Source organism: Rhinatrema bivittatum, chromosome 3 (assembly GCF_901001135.1).
Source record: "Rhinatrema bivittatum chromosome 3, aRhiBiv1.1, whole genome shotgun sequence".
Classification (NCBI taxonomy): Eukaryota; Metazoa; Chordata; class Amphibia; order Gymnophiona; family Rhinatrematidae; genus Rhinatrema; species Rhinatrema bivittatum.
In genome coordinates, this window is record NC_042617.1 from 22,487,320 (window position 1) to 22,508,785 (window position 21,466).

General features: G+C 45.2%; 1 protein-coding gene across 1 annotated transcript in view; it reads right to left on the reverse strand.

The window, feature by feature from the left end:
- LOC115086715 overlaps positions 1 to 21,113 on the reverse strand; it is a 205,817-nt gene extending 184,704 nt beyond the window's left edge. Inside the window, exon 1 of the mRNA XM_029592942.1 lies at positions 20,585 to 21,113. Within this exon, the coding sequence (XP_029448802.1) occupies positions 20,585 to 20,653 (69 nt within the window). The 5' untranslated portion in view covers positions 20,654 to 21,113. The remainder of the gene's footprint in view (positions 1 to 20,584) is intronic.
- Between the last annotated feature and the right edge of the window lie 353 nt (positions 21,114 to 21,466).

Sequence of the window (21,466 nt, forward strand, 5' to 3'; positions counted from 1 at the left end):
CCAGGTATTTGTTTTTTTAATGGATGGGTTGTGTTTGTGGATGTTTTAATGTTGATTTGGTTTTTCTTGGGGGTTTTTCTATGCGATACCATACCGTATATTTTATTGGGGGGTTTGTGTGTTCATGTTTTGTTTAGATTTCGGGTTATGTGGGAGGGGTTAATGCTTTGTATTATCATATAGAACATTGTTTATGATATTATATTTTTTTTTGTCTTGAATTAAAAAAAAAAAAATGGGGGCCCCAACATTCATTGTGCATTCAGTGCTATTTAGGGGAATAAGCAGGATTTATGTGGCTAAGTGGCAGCTGCTGAATCTGCCCCTCTGTCAGCAGCTGCCACTTAGCTGTGTAATTCCCTTATACGGCTAAAAGTTACATGCACAAAACATAGGTATGTACTGGGTGGATCAAGAAAGCCATGTACGTTATACTGCTAACAACCAATATTCAGAGTCAGCCGCATAAGTATTCATGCAAGTTTAAGTACCCCGTACAGCAGGACTAAACTTAGGCGAGTAGACTGGTTAAAGTGTGCCTCTCAATAAAAGGTAAAAAGAATCTGGCTAAATAAAAAAAAAAAAAAAAAAAGTCACTCTAACCCACCTGGATATAATAAATAATGCGGGAAAGTGCCCACAAAGCATGGGTATAGGTATATATATATATATATATAATCCAGGTGGGTTAGGGTGACTTTTTTTTTTTTAATTTAGCCAGCATCTTTTTACCTTATTGAGAGGCACACTTTAACCAGTCTTGGCCATGGAAACCTGCAGTTATTTCAAATCTGCCACTGGCCTTTTGATGCCTCCCTCTAGCTCAGTCATCCAGTTTGGAGAGAGACGGCCTGATCTAGGCAGGGTCCTGGTGGTGCCACACCCCTTTCGTTTCTTAATGATCACCCTCTGACTATGCTGCGAGCGATATTCAAGAGCTTTGCAAGATCCATGCCTTTCCACAACTTTGTCCTGTCTTCCGACAGCACCTTGGTGCTCATGGTTGGGCCTTTGCTTTCAAATGCACTACATAATAGAGAGAACCAACAGGAATTGCTGAATTTCTCCTGTCACCATGTGAATCAGTGCAATTTAACACAAGCAAAGCTAATTCACTTGATGTGTGCTTTCAGTATTTGGGGTTGTTTTTTTTATTATTATTATTTCTAATTCATCTTCTAAGGAATCCTGTAATATATTTTTCACTTGGCAGTTGTGGGGCAGAATGTAATAAGTAGTGTTTAGAAGACTTTTTTGGCTCAGTTTCACTCACGAGGGTACATCAGCAAACAGTAGAAGTCCAGTCATTTCCTTCTTTTTCTGTCTCTGGATGGTGCTCTCATCCTCTCAGGTCCCTCAGCTTCTAACTTTGGGATTATCTTTGATGGACTCGCTGCTCCTTCTCCCCACACATCCAAATGCTGCTAATGCACGACATTTCTTCTTTTAAACACATCGCTAACATCCATCCCTTCCTTTTGGTGTATACTACTGAAACGCTCACTCACTCTTATCACCTCTCACTTATAGTGGCTATAGAAAGTCTACACCTTTTATTGCCATATAGCCTGGAAGTAAAAATCATTAAAAGAATGCATATACCGTCTCTGCAATAAATGACAAACAGGCAACGTGGTCGCGGTCTAAATTAGTGAACTGCACAAATGGCTGCCATCTAAGGCTGCAGACTTTCAAATGTTATTTTGAGGATAATTTTGGAACCTACGTGGTGGGATAGTGGGACATGTCAGGAATTCTCATGGGAGATGCATTGGATTAGATGAACTTGCAGTTTGCAGAACACAAAAAGGAAAAAACGAATATCCTGGTTTTCTCCAGCTCCTTTGGGCTCCATCAGAACTGACCTCTACTAGGTTATGATGCCAGGGGTCTTCTTTCATAATTCCCCTCATACCAAGCACAGCCATTACAGTTCTTGCAAAATTTAGCAATTCTTTTAACCCAAGTATGAGACATTTCCTCCAAATGTAAGACAAAGCAATCACCCTATTGCTGTCTGTCACATGCTGATATGTGTTTTTTCTTCTATCATCTCTTAATTTTCTACATATAGAAACACAAAAATGACGGCAGAAAAAGACCAATCGGCCCATCCAGTCTGCCCAACAAGCTCCCACACTTATCTGTTTCACCAACCACCAAATTCAGGGCCCTTGTTGGTAACTGTTTGATTCAAATTTCCTGTAGATCTGCTTTTCACAAGGAGCACAACATTAGCTTACTGCATCGGGAGTTACAAAAGTGTTTAACCTGTGCATTAAAAAACTGTGTGCTGGATTTCCATGCATGTCTGGATTGGCCTCACAATGAGGGAAAACACCAGAGCTCCTCCCTGGAGAGGGCTGTTGCTTGCACGACACTAGCTAGATACCAGTTTCCTGTGGTACTAAACGGAGAAGGCAGATTACGTACCTGACATGACGCTCTTTTGTTTAACCTGGAGCGCACGAGATACTGAATACAGACAGCTGAACTCTCACCCCTCAAATTAGTTTTCAGCCTTTCGAAATCCGACCGAACACAAAGGAGCTTTCCTCTTGACAGGAACTTGGTGGGCTTGACTAACTGGTTTACTTGTTTCCAGTGTTGGGTTTTCCAGTATCCAATGGGCAGAAAGTGAAAGACAAGTCAGCAGAATACCCAGAACAGGCATTAGCATCTGATCCTGCTCTGCTGCCAGCTCTCTGTGTGAAAGTGGACAAATTGAGTTGTCCTCTTGTGATCTAGCTTATTCAACTTTAATTATGAAGCAATAAAATGTAAACATTGTCCCTTCTCTTCTACAGAAGTGAGAACACCCTCCATCCTATTAGGCCCTCTCATCCCTGTGAGAACTTTCCTCTCACTTCCTCTATACATCTCTCTTCCCTCCATCACAGATTCAGTTCTTTCCCTCCTCTTCACTATTGTCTCTCTCGCCTTGCCATCTCCTCCACTGCCTACTATCAAGTGCAACATCTATAGGCCGCCAGTGCAAGGGCACAGAGAACTCCATGCCACCAATCCCCATGACCCTTCCTGTTACTACCCAGAATCAATTAAGCCTGATACTTCACTTGGAATACATATCCAGCGCAGCTCACTGCTTCAAACGGCAGGGGGAAATGAAGAAACGAGGATTTATATTCAGACAACAACCAATAAGGACTGAATTGCACAGGCTGGGTAAACAAGCGAGGGAGTAGCTTGCTTATTACGGCGGTTACTACCCCTAAACAATTAGCAAGATACTTCACTTAGATGCAGCACCAGCACTGCTATCTATATTGATGGTGGGGGTGGAAGGGAAATAGAACCGAAAAGTTACTTATAAGGGCCAAGAGTAATAGCTAAGTATGAAAAAATAAGTGTGAAAGCTTGCTGGGAAGACTGGATGGGCCATTTGGTCTTCTTCTGCCGTCATTTCTATGTTAATCGGTGTGCAGGAATAGTCATGACGACTGCAATTGAATGCTCTTGTGCCTACCAGAGCCCGAAAGACAAAAGAAAAGCAAGTCTCTTATTAGTCCGAAGGCTTCTACAGCTATTCTTTCGGTCACTGGGGCCAGAGAGGGTTAAAAAGCTGGCCCCCACCACCTCACTTCAAGTCCTGATGTACCTAAAGCATTACAAAGCACATCGCTATAACCAACAGCTGGAAGATACCATTTTAGAGTATGCACATTTGTTTCAACCAATATTATAGTCCAAATAGCTGCTATGAGAGATATATTACTCTCGTACAGAGAGAATCTTAAGTGTTTTTCCCATTTGGAATTAATTATGCAGAAGACCGGGATAAGATTTGACGTGGGGATCGCAGTGTGAAATTCGGTTTCCCACTGGACAAGACACCACCTCGCTAGCTGGCGTATGTCAACACTCCTCTGAAGATGAAATCCTGAATTTATCCGATATAGCTTTACATCAAAAGGTTGGCTCTTTCATGCTGTATCATGGTGAACCGTCGAGGTATATAATACACACAGGGTAAATAATATCACAATATCCCTTTACATATATGTAATACAAAGCTCGGAGAATATTTTACTCTTATACGAAATTGTATATAATCTTTATTAATTACTCGTAACTGTCACTATTCAATTGTGAATAGTGACAGTTACGAGTAATTCACGGCGAGTATGGGTTGGTAGCCACAGCATCAAGGAAATAACGGCGAGGAATCGAAGAGACAAGATAAATGTATTGTCTTTATTGACATGTGAAACTAGGTTTATTGTAAAAAGATATAAAAATTGATTGATGTAATGCATTTTGGGGTCACCATGTTTGGAAGATTCACATTTTAAATGCTTTTAGCTTGGTATGAATGAGTAGGCATGTGGGTATAGATAGATTTTATTGTCTAGATAGAGTGAGCAGGATTATATGAATTAGTAAAGATTATATACAATTTGGTATAAGAGTTAAATATTCTCTGAGCTTTGTATCATGGTGAACGGCAGATCTGAAAGGTCAGCAGGAGAAAACCTGCTCCAGAAGAGCACATGTGCTCAGATTTCTGAATCTTCCCTTGTCATTTCTGCCCGTTCAAACTTTAGTGCCTAGCTGCAAACTGATGAGTCCAGCCATCTGCTGGTGCAGTGATCGGAGATGGAGGCAGGGATGTAGACAGGCTGCTCCCGCCATTTGCCAATATTAACTCAGACTGTTTTAAGGATGGCCAACTCCAGCCCCAGACAACTGCAAACAGCTCTGGTTTTCAGGACAGCCATGGAGAACGTTCATGATGCCAACAAATAGAAAGGGGTAGTGCAGAATAAGTTATCATCTCTGGTTTAGTTCATTCCGGCCCCAATTTTTGTTCATTTTTTCCTTTTTCAATGTATCCCAAGCAGCAGCAATTTGGTATACCAATGGACTGAGTGAAGAGCCAGATTTAAGGGCAATGTTTCAGCACTCACTTCTAACTTAAGCATCCAACTTGGAACATAGCAGTCCCAGTCCATGAACCCGGAAATTGAAACGGAAACAGAGGGTTGTTTTGGTTTGTTTTTTTTGAGTGAAGGCAGAAGGCCTTCAGAAATCTGAACTGTTCTAGGAAAAAAAAAAAAAAAAAGAAGTTTAACTATGATTTACGTAATTTAATCTACAACAGCAATCGGGTTCAGATCAGGCCCACAATAAATCTAAACTGATTTATCGGAAAACAGCATTAGGAAATGGCATCAGAATTTACAAAAAGTATGGTAGAAGCACAGGTCTTTGCTGGAAAAAAAACGGGAGAATAAAGCTAGAGATCACATGGGGTCAGTGGTAGGGCTGCAGGAAAAGTGAACACACTTTGCAGTTTTTTTTGCTGTCATCCATGTTTAGTCATCTTTCTGTTTTCCTGGGATGTCCAGCCTTGATCGACAGGAGTGATCTATTGAGTTTATAATTCCTAAAGATATCATAATTTATGTAGATTATGAAAAAAAAAGACATTTTTAAATCAAACAGCGATTGCAAATTCATTGACAATCTATTGCTTGATACCCATGGTTTTCCCTTGAGTTGACTCCTTGGGTGAAGTTGGGTAAGGGAAGGCTTAATCTGCAAACTGCATGTTGCAATTCCTGGTCAACGTTACCATGATACAGCACGGAACAGGGTGCCAAAATGTGTAAAATAGGAACAGGATGGCAGAAAGAGCATACAGCCCATCTACAAAAACTGCTCGGCTCTACAATCCCTACCACTCTTCAGGGATCCCAGGCTTTTCTTTAATTCAGTTACTGTTTTTGTCTCATCCACCTCCATGCATCACCACCCTCTCCTGTAAAGAAATATTTCCTTACATTACTTTCACCCTCATCCCATGATCCCTCGTTTCAGGAGTCTCCGTTGAAAAAGGCCCCGCTCCTGTGCACAGATAGATAAAAACATTTAAATACCTCCAAGTTATCTCCCCATCCTTCCTTTCCTCCAAGGTATACATGTTTTGAATCTGTCCCCACACACTTTACAATGACGAGCTCTGACTATTTAGGGGGCTGACCTCTGGACAGACTCCATCGGGTTTATATCCTTTTGAAGATGCAGTCTCCAAAACTATATTCCAAATGAGGAATCACCAGGACTTATACAGGGGCAATATTACCTCTCTTTCTGCTGATTATTCCTTTCCCTATGCACCATAGCATCTTTCTGCTTATTGCCACTGCCTTACTCAGCTGTTCAGCCAACTTGAGATCTACTACGATCAACACAAGATCCTGCATACAAGAATGTCGTCCCCTAGACTATACTGCTCCCTGGGGTTTTACAGTCTAAATGAATGACTGCATTTTTATTTTTTTTTAGATGCCAGACTTTAGACCATTCCTCAAGCTTCACTAAATTTCTCCTAGTGTTTTCCACACTTCCTGGATGTCTACCCCGTTGCAAATTTTGTATAATCTGCAAAAAGACAAGCCTTACCAATAGCCCTTCTGCAATATCGCTTATGAAAATGTTAAAAGAACCGGTCCGATGACCGATCCCTGCAACACACCACCAGTAACGCCCCCTTCCTCGGAGTGAGCTCCATTTACCCATACCCTTTTGTCACCTTTCACCCAACTCGTTTCTAACCCAGTCAGTCACTTTCGGGCCCTTACCAAGACACAGGGATGGTAACTTTAAAAAAGTGGCGCACCTTCGTCAGCCTGCACCCGGGAATGCAGCTATTTTGTAACTTGCACATGTACATGCCTTACTGTCAAAGGCCTTACTGAAATTCAAGTGCACTATATCTAGTGCTCTCCCTGATCCAACTCTCTGAACATCCCGTCAAAGAAACCGATCATATCCATCCGACAAGACCTGCCTCGGATCTTGTAATTCACTGGATTGCAGAAACTGCACGATCCTCTGCTGCGTACTGAGATCTGAGCTAGAGAACTACAGACTTAAAAAGGTACTGGGAGGATGGGAAGGAAGCCCAGGGTGGGGGATTTTAACATTAAAGATGAGGAAGGGGAGGGGGGCAGGCTAGTGCCGGACCATTTCCATTTTTTTTTAATTTGATCCCTTTAGAGAGGCGAGGGGGGGGGGAAACGCTTCACCCTGTGGAACCTGCTGCCATAGCTTGGGTGGGAGAGTGGGGGCTGTCATTCAGGCCGCTAGACCCATGACATACCGGGCTTTTTTTGAGTTTTTTTTTAGGAAATGCAGCTCCCTTTAACCATTATTTTTTGGTTCATTAGAGCTGGTTAAAGCTAAAAGTTATTCAGTTATGAGATGCTGGATAGCTTATTAACCAGTGATACTCAAAAAAGATAGCCGGTTAGGTTTGTGTGCTTTCCGGTTAACTTTAAATCGGGGATATTCAGCAGGACGTTTAACTTATCAGGCAATTCTGCTGTTTCCTCCCCTTCACCCAGGAGTCTCACAATGCTGCTTCTGCACTTCCTTCTATCACTAACATATCTAAAAAAAGGTCTCCCCCATTCCCCCCCCCCCCCCCCCAGATTTACTGTATTTGCTATTTTTTCTTCCATTTGCATCTTTGCTCTCCTGACTACTTTCCTAGCTTTCCCAGATACTGTTGCTGGTCTCGCTCTTTCTGCGATCCCTTGTAGTTTATGAACGCTAAACTTTTCCCCCCTTAACTTTTGTGCTACTTCTTTAGAGAGCCATAACGGCCTCATTCTCCTCTTTCCTTTATTCGCTGCCTAAGAAAAACGTTTGCTGCCCTTGCAATATATCTCCTTTTTTCTTTTGCCCACTGCTCTCCCTAGGATTTCCCCATCCAGCTAACAGCTCCTTGAAGTAGCTAAGTTTTCCTGAGGTCTAGGACACAACCATAACCTCCCTGTGCGCTAGTACTGAACCTCTTCATCCAGTGATCACCGGATGCCCGATGATCATCCACTACAACAATAAAAACACCGCCCCCCATTCGTAAAAGCAAACCACGTGGATCCCGTTCGTAGTTGACGGAACAGTTCCCCATGCACAGAATCCAGGATCTCCCTGCTTCTAAAAGACATCCAGGAGGACTCAATCAACAGCTGGAAGACTGAAATCCCTGCTTTCACAGCAAGGGGCGGGGCTACTGAAAATTAGAATATTTTAAAAAGTGCACAGTACTTTTGCCTGGGGGGGGGAATGGCCTGGCAGAACACATCTGCCATTTATTTTGCTTTCAAGGTGACTTCTTGTAAAAGTGACACGGGTCTGGGTCACACAGTGACAGATTCAGACTTGCAACCCAAGAGTTCCCCTAACTGGGATGTGGGTGGCGAGCCTGAGGGACCTTGCAGATAAGCAGACAGGCACCAACCGCTGCTTGCAAGAGATTCGTGCCTCTTTGGGTGCACGTTACAGATACGAGCGCTTGACGACGAGGTTTCTCCTCCAATAGGCTTTCCACGAGCACGCAGCGAACAAGATATTTCTTTGCAATAGAAGTCCCGATACTCAAATGCATGCACAAATAAAAAAGTTATCTTGCACATCCTCGATGACCCTGCCCAGCAAATGGCGCCCAAGAACCAGAGCTGCTCATCTCAGGGCAATATTTTCCCTGCCTATATAGCCCTGTGATCGCATCCAGTGCCAGCTGGATACCTGCTGACAGAAGGAACCCAGAGACAGATGGAAATGTTACTCATCTACGCTATCTCTTCCTGCCACCACGAAGCAGTAACTGCTCCAAATACACAGACTTTCAGCATGGTGCCTCATAAAAAAAAAAGGAAGCCGGCACCAGGCTTTCTATCTGCAAAAAGTCTGTATTTATATATTTACTTCTACAAATATACTTTCACCAGAGAATTTGACAGGAAATTGTAAGATTGCCACAAACTCCAGCAGCGGTCTTTTTTTTTTTTTATTTGCTTCAATAATAAGTTAGAAGACTGCTTTGGTGTTTCTGTGTGACAATCCTGCCCCTTAAAGTTCACGTCGGATAGATTAATGGGTGTGCATATTTTTACCAAATATTCACAAAATGATAAAAATAATCACTTCTGCCACATTGCCTGGTGTTTTGCTTTACAAAGAGGGCTGAAACCATGAGAGGGGAAAATGAGGACTCCTGGGGGCGGCAAGAGAGTTAAGGTCTCTGGAGCTCGCTCCAAGGCCCCGATGCTAAATCAGTAATGGAAGGATGACTGAGAGGCAGTGAGTGAGTGATCACAGCCACCATGCAACATCCCTGCCCAGCCTTAGCATCACAAAGATCCAAAGCATTTTTCCCAGCGACACACATTTGAGAAAAACAACAAAACAAAAACAAAAAACTTGTCACTGGTTGGCCAAGTGCAAGACCTAGAGTCATAGCTCCTCAGGCTGGCAGAGGGCAGCCCCCCCAAGCTCCTGAGGGAATACCAGCCATGGCGTAACAGCGACATCTATAGGTGGGATTCAGTGTTAACCCATACCCGGTTCCAAGGGGAGCTGTGATCAGTACCCCTGCACCAGGGGCTGTCGCTGCGATGGCTGGGCTACAGAGGCAGGAGAGTGAGGCGGGCACGGGAGCTTCGGAAAACACCCCTCAAAAAAGTGCCAGCATGCAGGGTTGGGGCAGATTGCAACTTAGCTGGGAACATAAACGTGGGAGGAAGCAAGTCTCGTCAAAAAACAAAAAACCCTAAAAGCTTACACCGATTTTCCTACTTGAAGTTCTAAATTTTATAACCAGTGACCCAATCCAGATGTAGAGTGGAGAAAGGTCAAACTTTAACCTTAGAAGTGTCATCAAAGTTGAAAAATGCCTGCAGAAAATTTCCTTAACCCCCCGATATGTCAGGGTGGAAGATTTTTTTTTTTTTTTTTTTTTTAACTAATTCAAACATATGTATATGCATCCTCTATTGCAATGGACCACCCATCCCCAGAGAAAAACCAATTACGGTAAATCGCATAACCTTGCAAATACGGCATAACACAGAGAGGCAAGTAAGATACCTGTCTGCTCAGTTGGATCTGATCAAAATTAAAACTGTGTATGACATTTTCAAGTCAGTGCAGCCCCATTAACCTACCATGCATTCACTATGGCTCCCAAATCTAATTAGACTTCCATCTTGCCTCTGAGCAAGGTGTAACCTGATGCTTACACTCTGACCTTTCACCCCATGGATCTACATTGGGTCAAACTAGCACAGAGTCAAAATTTTTTTCTTAATTGAATTTATGAGGGCAGGAAGAGGGCAGCAGTGACTCCAGGAATACATTACTTACAGTACGATGCTGCTCGTGGCACGGCAAGCTCAGCTGTGTGTGAGGCACCCCTGGTCAAACTGTACGTATTAATTCATATGGAAGCAAACAATAGCCGACAACCTCATGGTACAAATTTAAACAATGCAAATACTTGTTTAATGCAAAACAAGTATTTGCTGATTTTAACAGATTGAAAATAATTTTTAAAAAGTGAATATAGCACATGCAAAAAAGGTTTGGCCACCCTTCCAGCTGATTCATTACTACTTTCTATTTTAAGTTGTCAAGGCCCAACATGCTGAAGGCCTAATGAGTCGATTAGTCAGGTGAAGACAATTCCACAGTCGAACAAATACTTTGACCCTTCTAACCTCTGAGGTTATGACTGGTATTCTGTTTACTTTCAACAAACTTGGGCTCCTCTAAAAACAGTCGTCTGAGCCTTTGAAAATGCAGATAATTCACTCTTATAAAAGCAGAGAATGGCTATAAAAAGCTCTCTAAACAGCTGCCAGCCAGCAATTTCAACTATCAGAAACATTGTTAAGAAATGGAAGCTATATTTTGCTGTAGAGGTCAGGGCAAATTCTGGAAGACCAAGGCCAAGCCAATAGACTTTTAACCAACACAAAGAAATTTGATCACATTACGCCCATATTAAAAGATCTTCACTGGCTCCCTATTGTTTACATATCTCAGCATAAAGCACTTTCCTTAATACACAAATCTCTCTACAATGACAAGGCTGAATGGCTCAATGCAGCCTTACATTTTCATATACCAGCTCGAATTATGAGATCAACTAATACTGGTCTTCTACCAATTCCGACACTGAAATCCGCCCATTTGAACACTGTCCGTGAAAGAGCATTATCCATTACTGGACCTAATTTATGGAACTCCCTGCCACCACACTTGAGGATGGAATCCAACATCAAAGCCTTTTAAAAAAAAAAAAAAAAAAAAAAAAAAGGGAGTTAAAAAATGGCTAATTAACCAAGCATTTAACAATAATATCTGATTTTGATTGGCTTTATTTCTATAGGTTTTTATGAATTTATGATTTTATTTTGAAGTATTTATTTTAGTTGCTTATTTAATAGATTTTACGAAAAGTTGATATTATGTATTTATATTTTAGACATAATTTTGAATTGCAAATGTTTTAGTTCATGTTTGCCCATGGATGTAAACAGACGTGATATGTTTTTACATGAATGCCGGTATACAAATACTAATAATAAATAGAGCTTCCTGAAAAAACTGGTCAGATCTGCAAAAGAGAATCCATAGATCATTGCAAATGACCTGATAAAAAAAGTTTAGCTGCCACTAGAGTAGGTGTCCGCAGTACAGAATGGCTTACACAATAATGATCTATATAGGAGGAAACCTTTTCTAGGACCCAATCACAAAAATCATTGTCTAAAGCAGTGTTACCCCACTTTTTTCACGCCCAACGTACACCTGCATTAACAACGTTGTGTGGCACACCAACCGCCATGGAGCAGACCATATGGGCATGGAGAAGGCTCATAGGGCCAAAAGAAGGCACCAGGGAAGCAACGAAAGCCCTAGCAGTCTCCCTTCCAAATTCTAAAACAGAAGGAGGCAGGTGGTGGAGGCACACACGAACACATCACAATGGACTAGTTCCCTTTATATCTGGTGTAGCGAAAATGACGAGAGGTGGGTGGCACTTTATAGACTAGTCCTCGAAAGCTCATGCCTCAATAAGTTGGTTAGTCCAGAAAAGTCCCTCCCACCTCTTGTCATTTTTCTTCTCTATACAAGTGCAGTAGAAGGGAGAGCAGCCTGCTAAATGAACTACCTTAGCTGCCGCATGTGGCTGCCAGAGCTCCTTCACCACTGCCACTCCGGACACTCTGGGACAGTATGCACTGTGCACTGGATGTGACTCACTCTTATCTCCCTCAGCCTGGGGAAGGACAGAGGATGGAAAGACAAAAAGGAGGTACTCGGGAGGGGCAAGGCGACGAGGCACAGCATGCATAAAGCAGGGCCGGGCTATCCGTGTCCAGCATGCTGTCCATTAAATGCCGCACGCCAAGGCTGATGCTGTAGCTAAGAGGAGGCGGTGCAGGCCGACGCGGGCTCTCAGAAAGCAGGCTCCTACTGGTTTAAGAGCCACTGCTGGCATCTCGTTGCTGCGAGGTGCTAAGAGAACGGAACCCCGTGCGCTGGCCTGGATCTGAGCATCAGGCGGTGGAGACTTCTCCGTGGCACACCGGCTGGGAAACCCTGGTCTCAAGTAGGTAAAACACAACCTTCATAAAAAGTCTGAAACGTTTTGGAGCCAAGTGCTTTGGACTGATGAAACAAAAAAAATGGAACTGTCCAGCCACAAGATACATTTGGAGGGGGAAAAAAAGCTCCTTGCCGACCGTAAGCATGAGGTGGGTGTTTTAATGCTTTGGGGTTGTGCGACAGTCAGTGAACAAACTTTGATCTGCCAAATTCACTGTTTCCTTATTCTGGATGTGCAAAAACTTCAAATAAAATGGTAGTTATGCGTTCGAATTTGTTGAAAAGTGTCATGTTTAGCTCTGTACCACGTAAAGACTGTGTCAGCTTCTCCTCCCCTGGAGCAGGGGTAGACAATTCCATGCCTTGAGCGCCACCAGTCAGCCATGTTCTCAGACAGAATATGCAGGCGATGGCTTTCCTTGCACACTACCTCAACCGTGTGCACATTCGCCTCATGCAGCCATCCTATAGGGATATCCAGAAAACCCAAATGGCTGATGGCCCTCCAGCATCGCAATTGCCCATCCCCGACTCAGGAGATTCGTTAAAAAAAACCCATACAATCTGAGCAGAGGGCCTAAGCTGCTGCACACAACAGCAGATTCCCAGAGAAGATGCACAGCAACCTCACCGCTCAGTCCATGTTGCCGATCTACCCCCAGTCACCGACCCACCCCCAAAATCCACCATCCCAGCCTGTTCCAATTTGCCAATAAGCAACTAAAAACACAGTACACCATTTCTTTCTCGGAAAAGGCCAACTGGTTCCGATTAGAAATAACAGCTGCTTTTGTAGCACTTGGCTGCATTGCTGGATGACCTTTGCTGTTCGTCCCAAAGTGACTCTCAAGCAAGACTCAGAAACACAAACTTTATGCAGGCTTTTGTTTTTTCATGACCTTCTAATTTTCCATATAGCTCTCTCTCTCTCAAGGAAGTCTCTGTACACAACCACTAATATGCAATATATTATCTCTGGATATTCAAAAGGCATTAAAGTCCCTCATGAGAGGCTCATCAGGAAATGAAAGTCATGGGATAGGAGGCCATGTCCTGTTGTGGATTGGTAACCAGAGTAGAACTAAATGGTCATTTCTTTGTAAGAAGAAAGGGAAATATTGGAGAACCCCAGGGATATGTACTTTTTATCATATTTATAAATGATCGGGAAAAGGGAGAGATGCAGACGACACAAAATTATTCAAAATAGTTAAATCGCACGCTGATGGTGAGAAATTGCAGAGGAATCTTGCAAGACTGGGGGATTTGGCTTCTAAACGGCAGATTCAATTTAATGTGGGCAGTGCAAAGTGACGCAGACAGGGAAGAAAAAACCCAAACTATGGTTGCATGATGCTGGGTTCCGTATTGGGCATAAACCACCCAGAAAAGGATCCTGGAGTCACTGTGGACAATACTTTGAAATCCTCGCCTCAAATGTGCAGTAACAGTTCAGAAAGCAAAAACAGAATTAGTGGTTTATGGACTTTTCCTCCAGGAAACTGTCTAGACCCCTTTTTAAACCCAGCTACACTAACAGCTTTCATCACATTCTCTGGCAACAGTTTAACTGGGCGCTGATACTTTCTCCAATTTGTTTTTAAAATGTCCCCTATCCCAAGGACTGTTGGAAAGGGTAAATAATTGCTCCCTATTTACTCATGCCACCCCCATTCATGATTTTATAGGCCTCCGTCATATCTCCTCTCAGCCATTTCTGCTCCAGGCCGAAGAGTCCGAATCTGCTCGGCCTTTCCTCATAAGGAGCCATTCCAACCCCGTTATCATTTTGGTCACCCTTCGCTGTATCTTCTAGTTCCGCTTTATCTTTTTTTGATATTCGAGGGGCGGTCGCACCATGGATCGCTACAGAGACGTGATGATGATATCTTCTGTTTCAGCCACGTGGACTTGGGAAAGCCACTGCTTACCTTGGTGTGGGGGGGGGGAGGGGGGGGGACCCCTGGTTGGCTGGCAGGCTGCACCCGAGGAGCTTAAGTGTCCTGGGCCCTTGGCGTGGCCATGTCCGTGGATGCTTCAGTCCAGTCACAAACCAGCGCCCTTTCTCTGCCATGCAAAGGGTTCTTCAGAAGGGGGGGGGCCAATAAGTACACCAAGGAAAAAGTAGAAAAAAAAACTACCTGCACCCTCTCTCCAGTCGCTGTGCTAGGATTCCAACGAAAGAAAGTCTTGGGAGTCACAATCAGAGTTCAAACAAAAAAAAATTTGCTTTAGTTTAAAAATCAAGAGGCAGGCAAAAATTGGAAAAATAAAATAAAATAAAAAACAGGAGGAAAATCAGTATAAGAAGAGGCCTGGTCTCCTTCTGCATTCCTCTCCTCAAAGCTCATCTCTCCCCTGCACCAGCATCCCTGACCAAACTCCTTCCCGTTGAAGGCTAGGATATCCCAGTGGCATAGCCAGATCTGAATAGGGGGGGGGGGGGGTGTCCCTAAGGTTAACATTCAGATCTAGGACCTGCTAGTTGTACTCTTATCGATAAATAATGCCTCAGCATACACCCTACAATGGATTTCTGAATAGCTTGCAACAGCCATCGTGCATGAGTGACACATTCATTTATGAATCCTCTTTCCAAAAATCCATAAGACTACAATAAAAACGGAAATAATCATAATAATCATCATAAAAAGATTTGCAACAGGTTCAGAACAGAACTAGGACATGCAAAAAAATAAATAAATACATTCAAATTCCGGTGTCACCTCAATGACAGCAAAACAAATTCCCTTCACTGCCAAACACTTTGTGAAGTAACACAAACCCTGCAAATCAATAAATAACTAGAACTTTACCATACCATAACAGCAGTAACTCTCAGGCCTCAAACAGCAGCAATCTTATCTATGAAAAGGCAACAAGGCAAACATTACACCAGGCCCTAGAACACTAATACACCACCTAATGAGCAAACAGAACAAACCAGACTACTACAGACCTACAGAGAAACTAGACGCTAGCCAAAATACTGCATCTCTATCACACATGCGCAACACAGGCAGAACCTTACCTAAGACAGAATAAGGGACTACAAATTAGAAACAAACATGCAGACAAAACTGAAATGGAAAGTCTGAGAAACCAGACTCAGCCTCTGTGAGACTGGAATACTGAAGAAAAAGCAAAAAACAAATATATAAGAAATGCACACTCCCAAAGTTGGCATAGTCCAGTCGCTGAAAGACAAAATCATTTGTTTTACCTTAAGTTGTCTGATCTTATTTTTCTAATCAGTTGGTCCCAGTCTCTTCCCCCCCCCCCCCCCCCCCCCCTTTGTCTTTTCCTTGTTCCTTTTTCTGGATCTCTTTTATTCTGTTTTCTTTCCTTCCTCCTTCACACACACACTCTCTCCCACACACACACACACGATCCCATTTTTCCATGCTCTTTCATACACACACATATAGGCTCTCACTATTACATGCTCTTACACACAGGCTCTCACTCTCATATGCAGGCTCCCACTCTCACACAAACTCACAGGCTCCTATTCTCACATGCAGGCTCCCACTCCCATAGCACAAGTTCTTACTCCCACATGCTCTCTCTCTCTCTCACAGACCACCTCAGGTAGGCTCTCATTCACATCCCCCCCTCCCCAAGCAGGCTCCCAATCACACACACACCCAGGCAAGCTCCTATTCATAACCCCGCGGTCCTCCAGGCACGCTCCCATTCATGCACCCCCCAATCCCTCAGACAGGCTCCCATTCCCACACACACAAACACAGGCAGGCTCCCCATCGGTAGCAAAAAGGGGGAGCTTTTTCTGCTGCTGCTCCTCGGGTGCTTGCCCACAGTATTCAAAATTCGCGTGGCTATCACTGGAGATCTCGTGAAGCATGTGATCAGCACAGAGCACTTACTGGCCGCACGGGTTTTGAATGCACAGGGCCGGCACACATGGAGGAGCAGGAGAACGGCACCTTCCGGTGAGGGTTTTTTTTTCTCATTTGACCACCGGCCTCCCAGTCCTACTCCTCTTCTCAGCAACGTTACGGGCCTCCTCTTCTCGGCCATGGTGGGATAGGGTCCACTGGCAGCCTCGCGAGCCTCTTCCTCTTCTTGCCTGGTGTGTCCGCTGCGGCCCTGTGACAAGACCTCAGCCCAAAGTAGGTGGGCCACGGGCCACCCAGGCCCACCGGTGGCTCCGCCACGAGATATCCCCATTGCATTTCCAGGTGGAAATCCCCTTGTTCCAAAAAAAAAAAAAAAAAAAAACGAATCCTGAGAATCAATCAGCCCTTGCTTCAGTCTCGTAGCAAATACAAAAAGAATCAAAGCCACCCTCCCGGATGCCAGGAGGAATCTCTTCTGTCAGGAACCGGTTCCACTCCAAATCCAAAAGCTCCTCCCTGGGTCTCCTCCACAGCAAAGCAGAGAAACCCTCTCTCCTCCTGTTCAGTCTACCTGGGGGATGGCAACGGTCCAAATCACACGCTCCGGGGGGGAGTTTTACAGAGTCCCCTAAAGAAGGTGGGAATAAGAAAAGGGAGGATCCCAAAAACACCCACCCCCTACTATGCTGGAAAAGTAAAGTAGAGAAAAAAACCCCAAAACAAAACAAAAAAAAAAAACCAACTTAGTGACCGGCAAAGCCAGGCCACAGTGGTTACAAGCAAGGAGGTTACGGGCCTATTCTTTTGATCCTGCCAGGTGCTTGTGACCTGGATTAACCACCGTCACAGACAGGACGCTGGGCTCGAGGGACCTTTGTGCTGATCCAGTGTGGCATGCCTCTCGATCCCATCGCATCCCACGTACAGGCCAAGTACCATAATGGTCTCACTGGCATCTTGCAGCTCCTGGAACAGTGGCTCCCAGTGCTCTTCCGATGAGCGGCCGTTGTACAATCTGTACTCATCTCCGCTTCTCCCCAAGCCTCATCCTCCTGCTGAGGTCGACTTTCCGTATGTTATAGTGGGGATTTGCTGAAATTTAAAAGGCTGAGGACAGTGAAGCCTGGGTGAGGGAGTGACTGTCTTCCCACGAGTGTCCCAAACTTCAAAGAAAGGCTTCCATGTGCTCTCCCTCGTCCAGGAACCTCACTCAAGGTCCAAAGGTCCCATCGGGTCCAAAGTTCAGATGGGGACTGGACCCGTGCCTCTCAGTTTCCTACGCACAGGGCCATGGGGACGTCCCAGTCAGACTTTTAAGCATGTTCTAAATTATGCTGCTTATGAGGCCTACAAAAAAAAAAAAAAAAAAACACAGACACACTCCCAAACCATGCTAGTGGGCTGAAATAACTATTATATTTTATTTAATAAACAGGATATGTCTCGGTACCCACAGAGCGGCAGGTTAGTGTTCAAAGCTCCCCCTCAACCATGCGGTAAAACTTTTTTCACCCCACCCCCCCTTCTTTCAAATAAAGCCTGAAAACAGCGCTGGGTGGTGAACGGAGTCACGCCCAGGGGTCAGCAGCATGGGAAGCGCGAGGCCAGCGGTGACACGGACCTGCCTACGTCGGGCGGTTTGAAGCCAATCGTAGCTTGGAAAGTCTGCTCTTAGACCTCAGTCCTTTCAATATTTGTATTTCTTATTGAAGGAATTTTTTTTTTTTTTTAAGAGCTGTCTACAAAGGAAGCATACGGGATTTTACAGTTCACACACACACAAACATATACACTCATGAGCCACCCAATTTCTCTAACAGGCTCCAAATTTCTTTTGATTGTATTTTTTGTTCACATGCACACTGAGCTCATGATGCCTATTTAGAAACTGCTGGAGTTCTCTTTTTCTAGTTTTTCTTTACTGCTAGTTTTCAAAAAAAAGCATCTTCTACTTTTGACAGCAACCCTGCAGATGTTTTTGAGGGGGGGGTCTGCAGTCACTTTTGAGTCTGAAGTTGCAGGGAGAGGAAAAAAAAAAAAAAAAAACCCAGCTCTGAGGCCTTCGGCCTTACCCTGCACTGGCTCTCCAAATCCCCTGCACTTGACAGGAAACAGCAGGATTTGGTTACGCACGTGGCCCACGTAGTCCCGGGTACTGTAGCCTCCATCCTTTCGTGCGCACGGCCCAGTTAATGCCCCGTACCCTCAGTTGCGGCTACTTATAGGCAGGGACGGCCTGAGCCAGGCCTGGTTTGGTTTCAAGGCCCTCCGTGTGAAAGCAGGGCCTGCCAGGACTGGTTCAGTCCTCCGTGGGTTCAGAGACCTCTCCCTCGGACCAGCTCCTGCCATGAACCGAGGAACAGTCAACTGCTGCAGAAAGAGACTCTGTGCTGGTTCCCAGATATAAAAAAACAAACAAACCACGCATTATGCTCGGGGTGCAAGCACCAGGGCTGAGGAAGATGCCAGCAATGCAATAGGGCAAGCTAAATTATTTTCTGCTTTTTTTTTCCCCCCAGGTGTCCGTAACACACGGGACAGCAGAACCCGGCTAACACGGAGACAGCCATTTTGTTGGCTAAGCAATTCGTCACTTGCGGACCACAGTGCCCCCCAATTCGGTGGCAGCTCGCCAAACAGCTGTGCCGGGCTCAGTTTTGTCTTTATTACTCAGCGCTGTCTGTTTCACAAACGGACTGTTTAAAAAAAAAAAAAAGAAAAAGGGAGGTGGGAGAAACACCAGCCGGCATGTGAAGCAAAGTGTGGCCAAAGTGAGATACTATTATGTCACTGATGACACCCGGGGCAAAGAAAATGGTTCCCTCCATGTCAGGTGGATAAGGCCTTCAATGGAAGTGTCTCAGAAAAAGCCCAGATTGGTGGTGATTTGTTGTTTTGGTTTTTTTCCCTTTCACTTTGCTGGCAGAACCCCGTGGCTGTGGCCTGAAGCAGCCTCTGGAGGTGATTACAGCCTGGCCCGGGGAGACAGCGTGGCCGTGGCAACCAGGACCACAGAAGCACGGGCAGCTGCCGTGCCAGTTTCATGTCTCTGGCTGGGACAGAGCTTCAGTAGAAAACACAGCCGTCAGCATTTTCCTGCAAGGCAGGCCGAGAGGACTCCTGAAAGAAAGTCCCAAGCAACCAAAGGGGCAGCCATCTAGAGGGAAACGTGGGGGATCAGAGGTCACAGTACTGTTCCCCTACCAGGGGGATAACCACCGGGCCATCACGCTGGTGTAATAACAGGAGAAAACTTATAGGTTTGCCTATATAATCATGAAAATTATCTGGGCCCTTATAAGCACACACACACACAATCCTGAGCACATCTGATAAAACCTATCTGTAGCCTGCAAAGGGCGATGCAGTGCAGGAGTACCAGTGCTGGTAACCTGCCCCCAACCTCTTTTTGAAGTGTAATAATATATAACCAGAAAAAAAAAATGTACATTAGGTTAGTCCCATAAACCACTGACGTGGCAAATCCTCTGGCTGCAGGGAGCCACAATCGAGGGCCAAATCTTTTTAAGCCTTTCTCCCCATCCCCGACACACAAAAGAACCTTTTAGTACCTCTGGCCCATAAAGGGAGTCAGTGTACAGTTCTCAGAAGAGTGGCACGCCGATGCTGCGTCTGTATACCGGATATACAATATGCACAGAGAGCAGGTTTGTTCAGGTTACATCTGTGAAGCCATGAAGTCCAGATCCGAGCCCCCAAGCAGTTCCTAAATATGCAGGCCACAGAGCGCCCTGCAGGCAGATGGCCAACGTGGAAAGCCACTGGTTGAGCACGTTGTGTTACTAACTTTAGTACACACGGGCACCGAGGAAGGCACGCAGCTAGCCTAGGCTCACCCTCCCTTGGCCTGGCTGGCAGAACCCTCCATGGGATCAGCTACGGGCTAGCCTCCATTTAATTTACAACACATATGGCATTAGCATGTCTAAGTGAGCAGCAAGGGGCTTTTGCTATGCGGGAGCAGTGTGGTCATGCCTCACCCCCACAATCATAATAATATTACACCCCACTCTGTATCCCAATACAGAGATTGTGGCACTGGCAGTGTTACCACACTTTAGCTTAAAGAAAAGAAAAAGAAAATGCATCCAGAAATGTTCTGCTTCAAAAGCCTAAACCTGCACGGAACTGTTTTGGCCGCTGCTGCATGTCATATTCGCGGATCCCCTGTGCGCACCTTGCCAGCCACAGGGCACACAATGGGGAGAGCGACAGGGCAGGGGCGCGAGGGCACGAGATTTATTCACTGCAACGAGACGAGTGACAGTTCCTCTTACCTTTAACTGGAAGGGTTGAATCTCGCTTAAACTCTGCTTCCTGAGCTTCTTGGTGAGGATTTTCAGCATTGTACAGATCCAGAGGGCGAGGAAGGGGTTAAACCTGCATCCACATCCAGGGATCGGCCTGGTGAGCCAGAGTTTGCACCCGGGGGTACCTTCTACGTATGCCCTAACCCCTGCAGAAAATCCACATGCAATTATTTTTTTTCTTTTAGCTCTGATCTTGAAAATAATAAAGGTTTCCCTGCTTTAGTCGTCTTTAAAAATAACCCCATAAGTGATCAGCTTGCCGGGGGAGGAGGGGGCATCTGGTACAGCCTGGAGGGTGGAAAAACCTTCTTTTGCAGAGCCCTGAAGCCCCTTGCTCTTAGCTCCTCGAAAGATTTGAAAGTGTCATGTGCATGGCTCCCTGCCTCCTGCTCCTGCAGCTGGCCATCCCCCTCCACCTCCTCCAGGCTCTCGCTCGCCCTCCCCCCTTGCGCGCACACTGCCTCTCTCTGTGCTTGCCTGTGTCTGTGTGCGTGTGTCTCTCTCTCCCCCCCCCAGCAATGTGAAACTTGTAACAAACAGAAGAGGCAGCGCAGGCTGCCATTGGCGGGCGCAGGCAGCCTGGGCTAGTGTCACGGGGGCTGGGCTTCCATTTAAAGGGACACTGACAGCCGAGGTGCTCCGCCAGAGAGGGGAAGGGAGCCCTCCGCCCCCAACCACGGGTATTCCCCCACCCGGAAAGGCACCCACAGAGACTTCACACACAGGTTCATTTCAGGAGACCAGAACTATAATGCCCTCCTCCTCTATCTCCTGAGTTAAGACGCCTGAGGGCTTGCTGCTACCCTTTGCTATCAGTGCTGCTAGCCGATCCAGGGCAATAGTGACAGG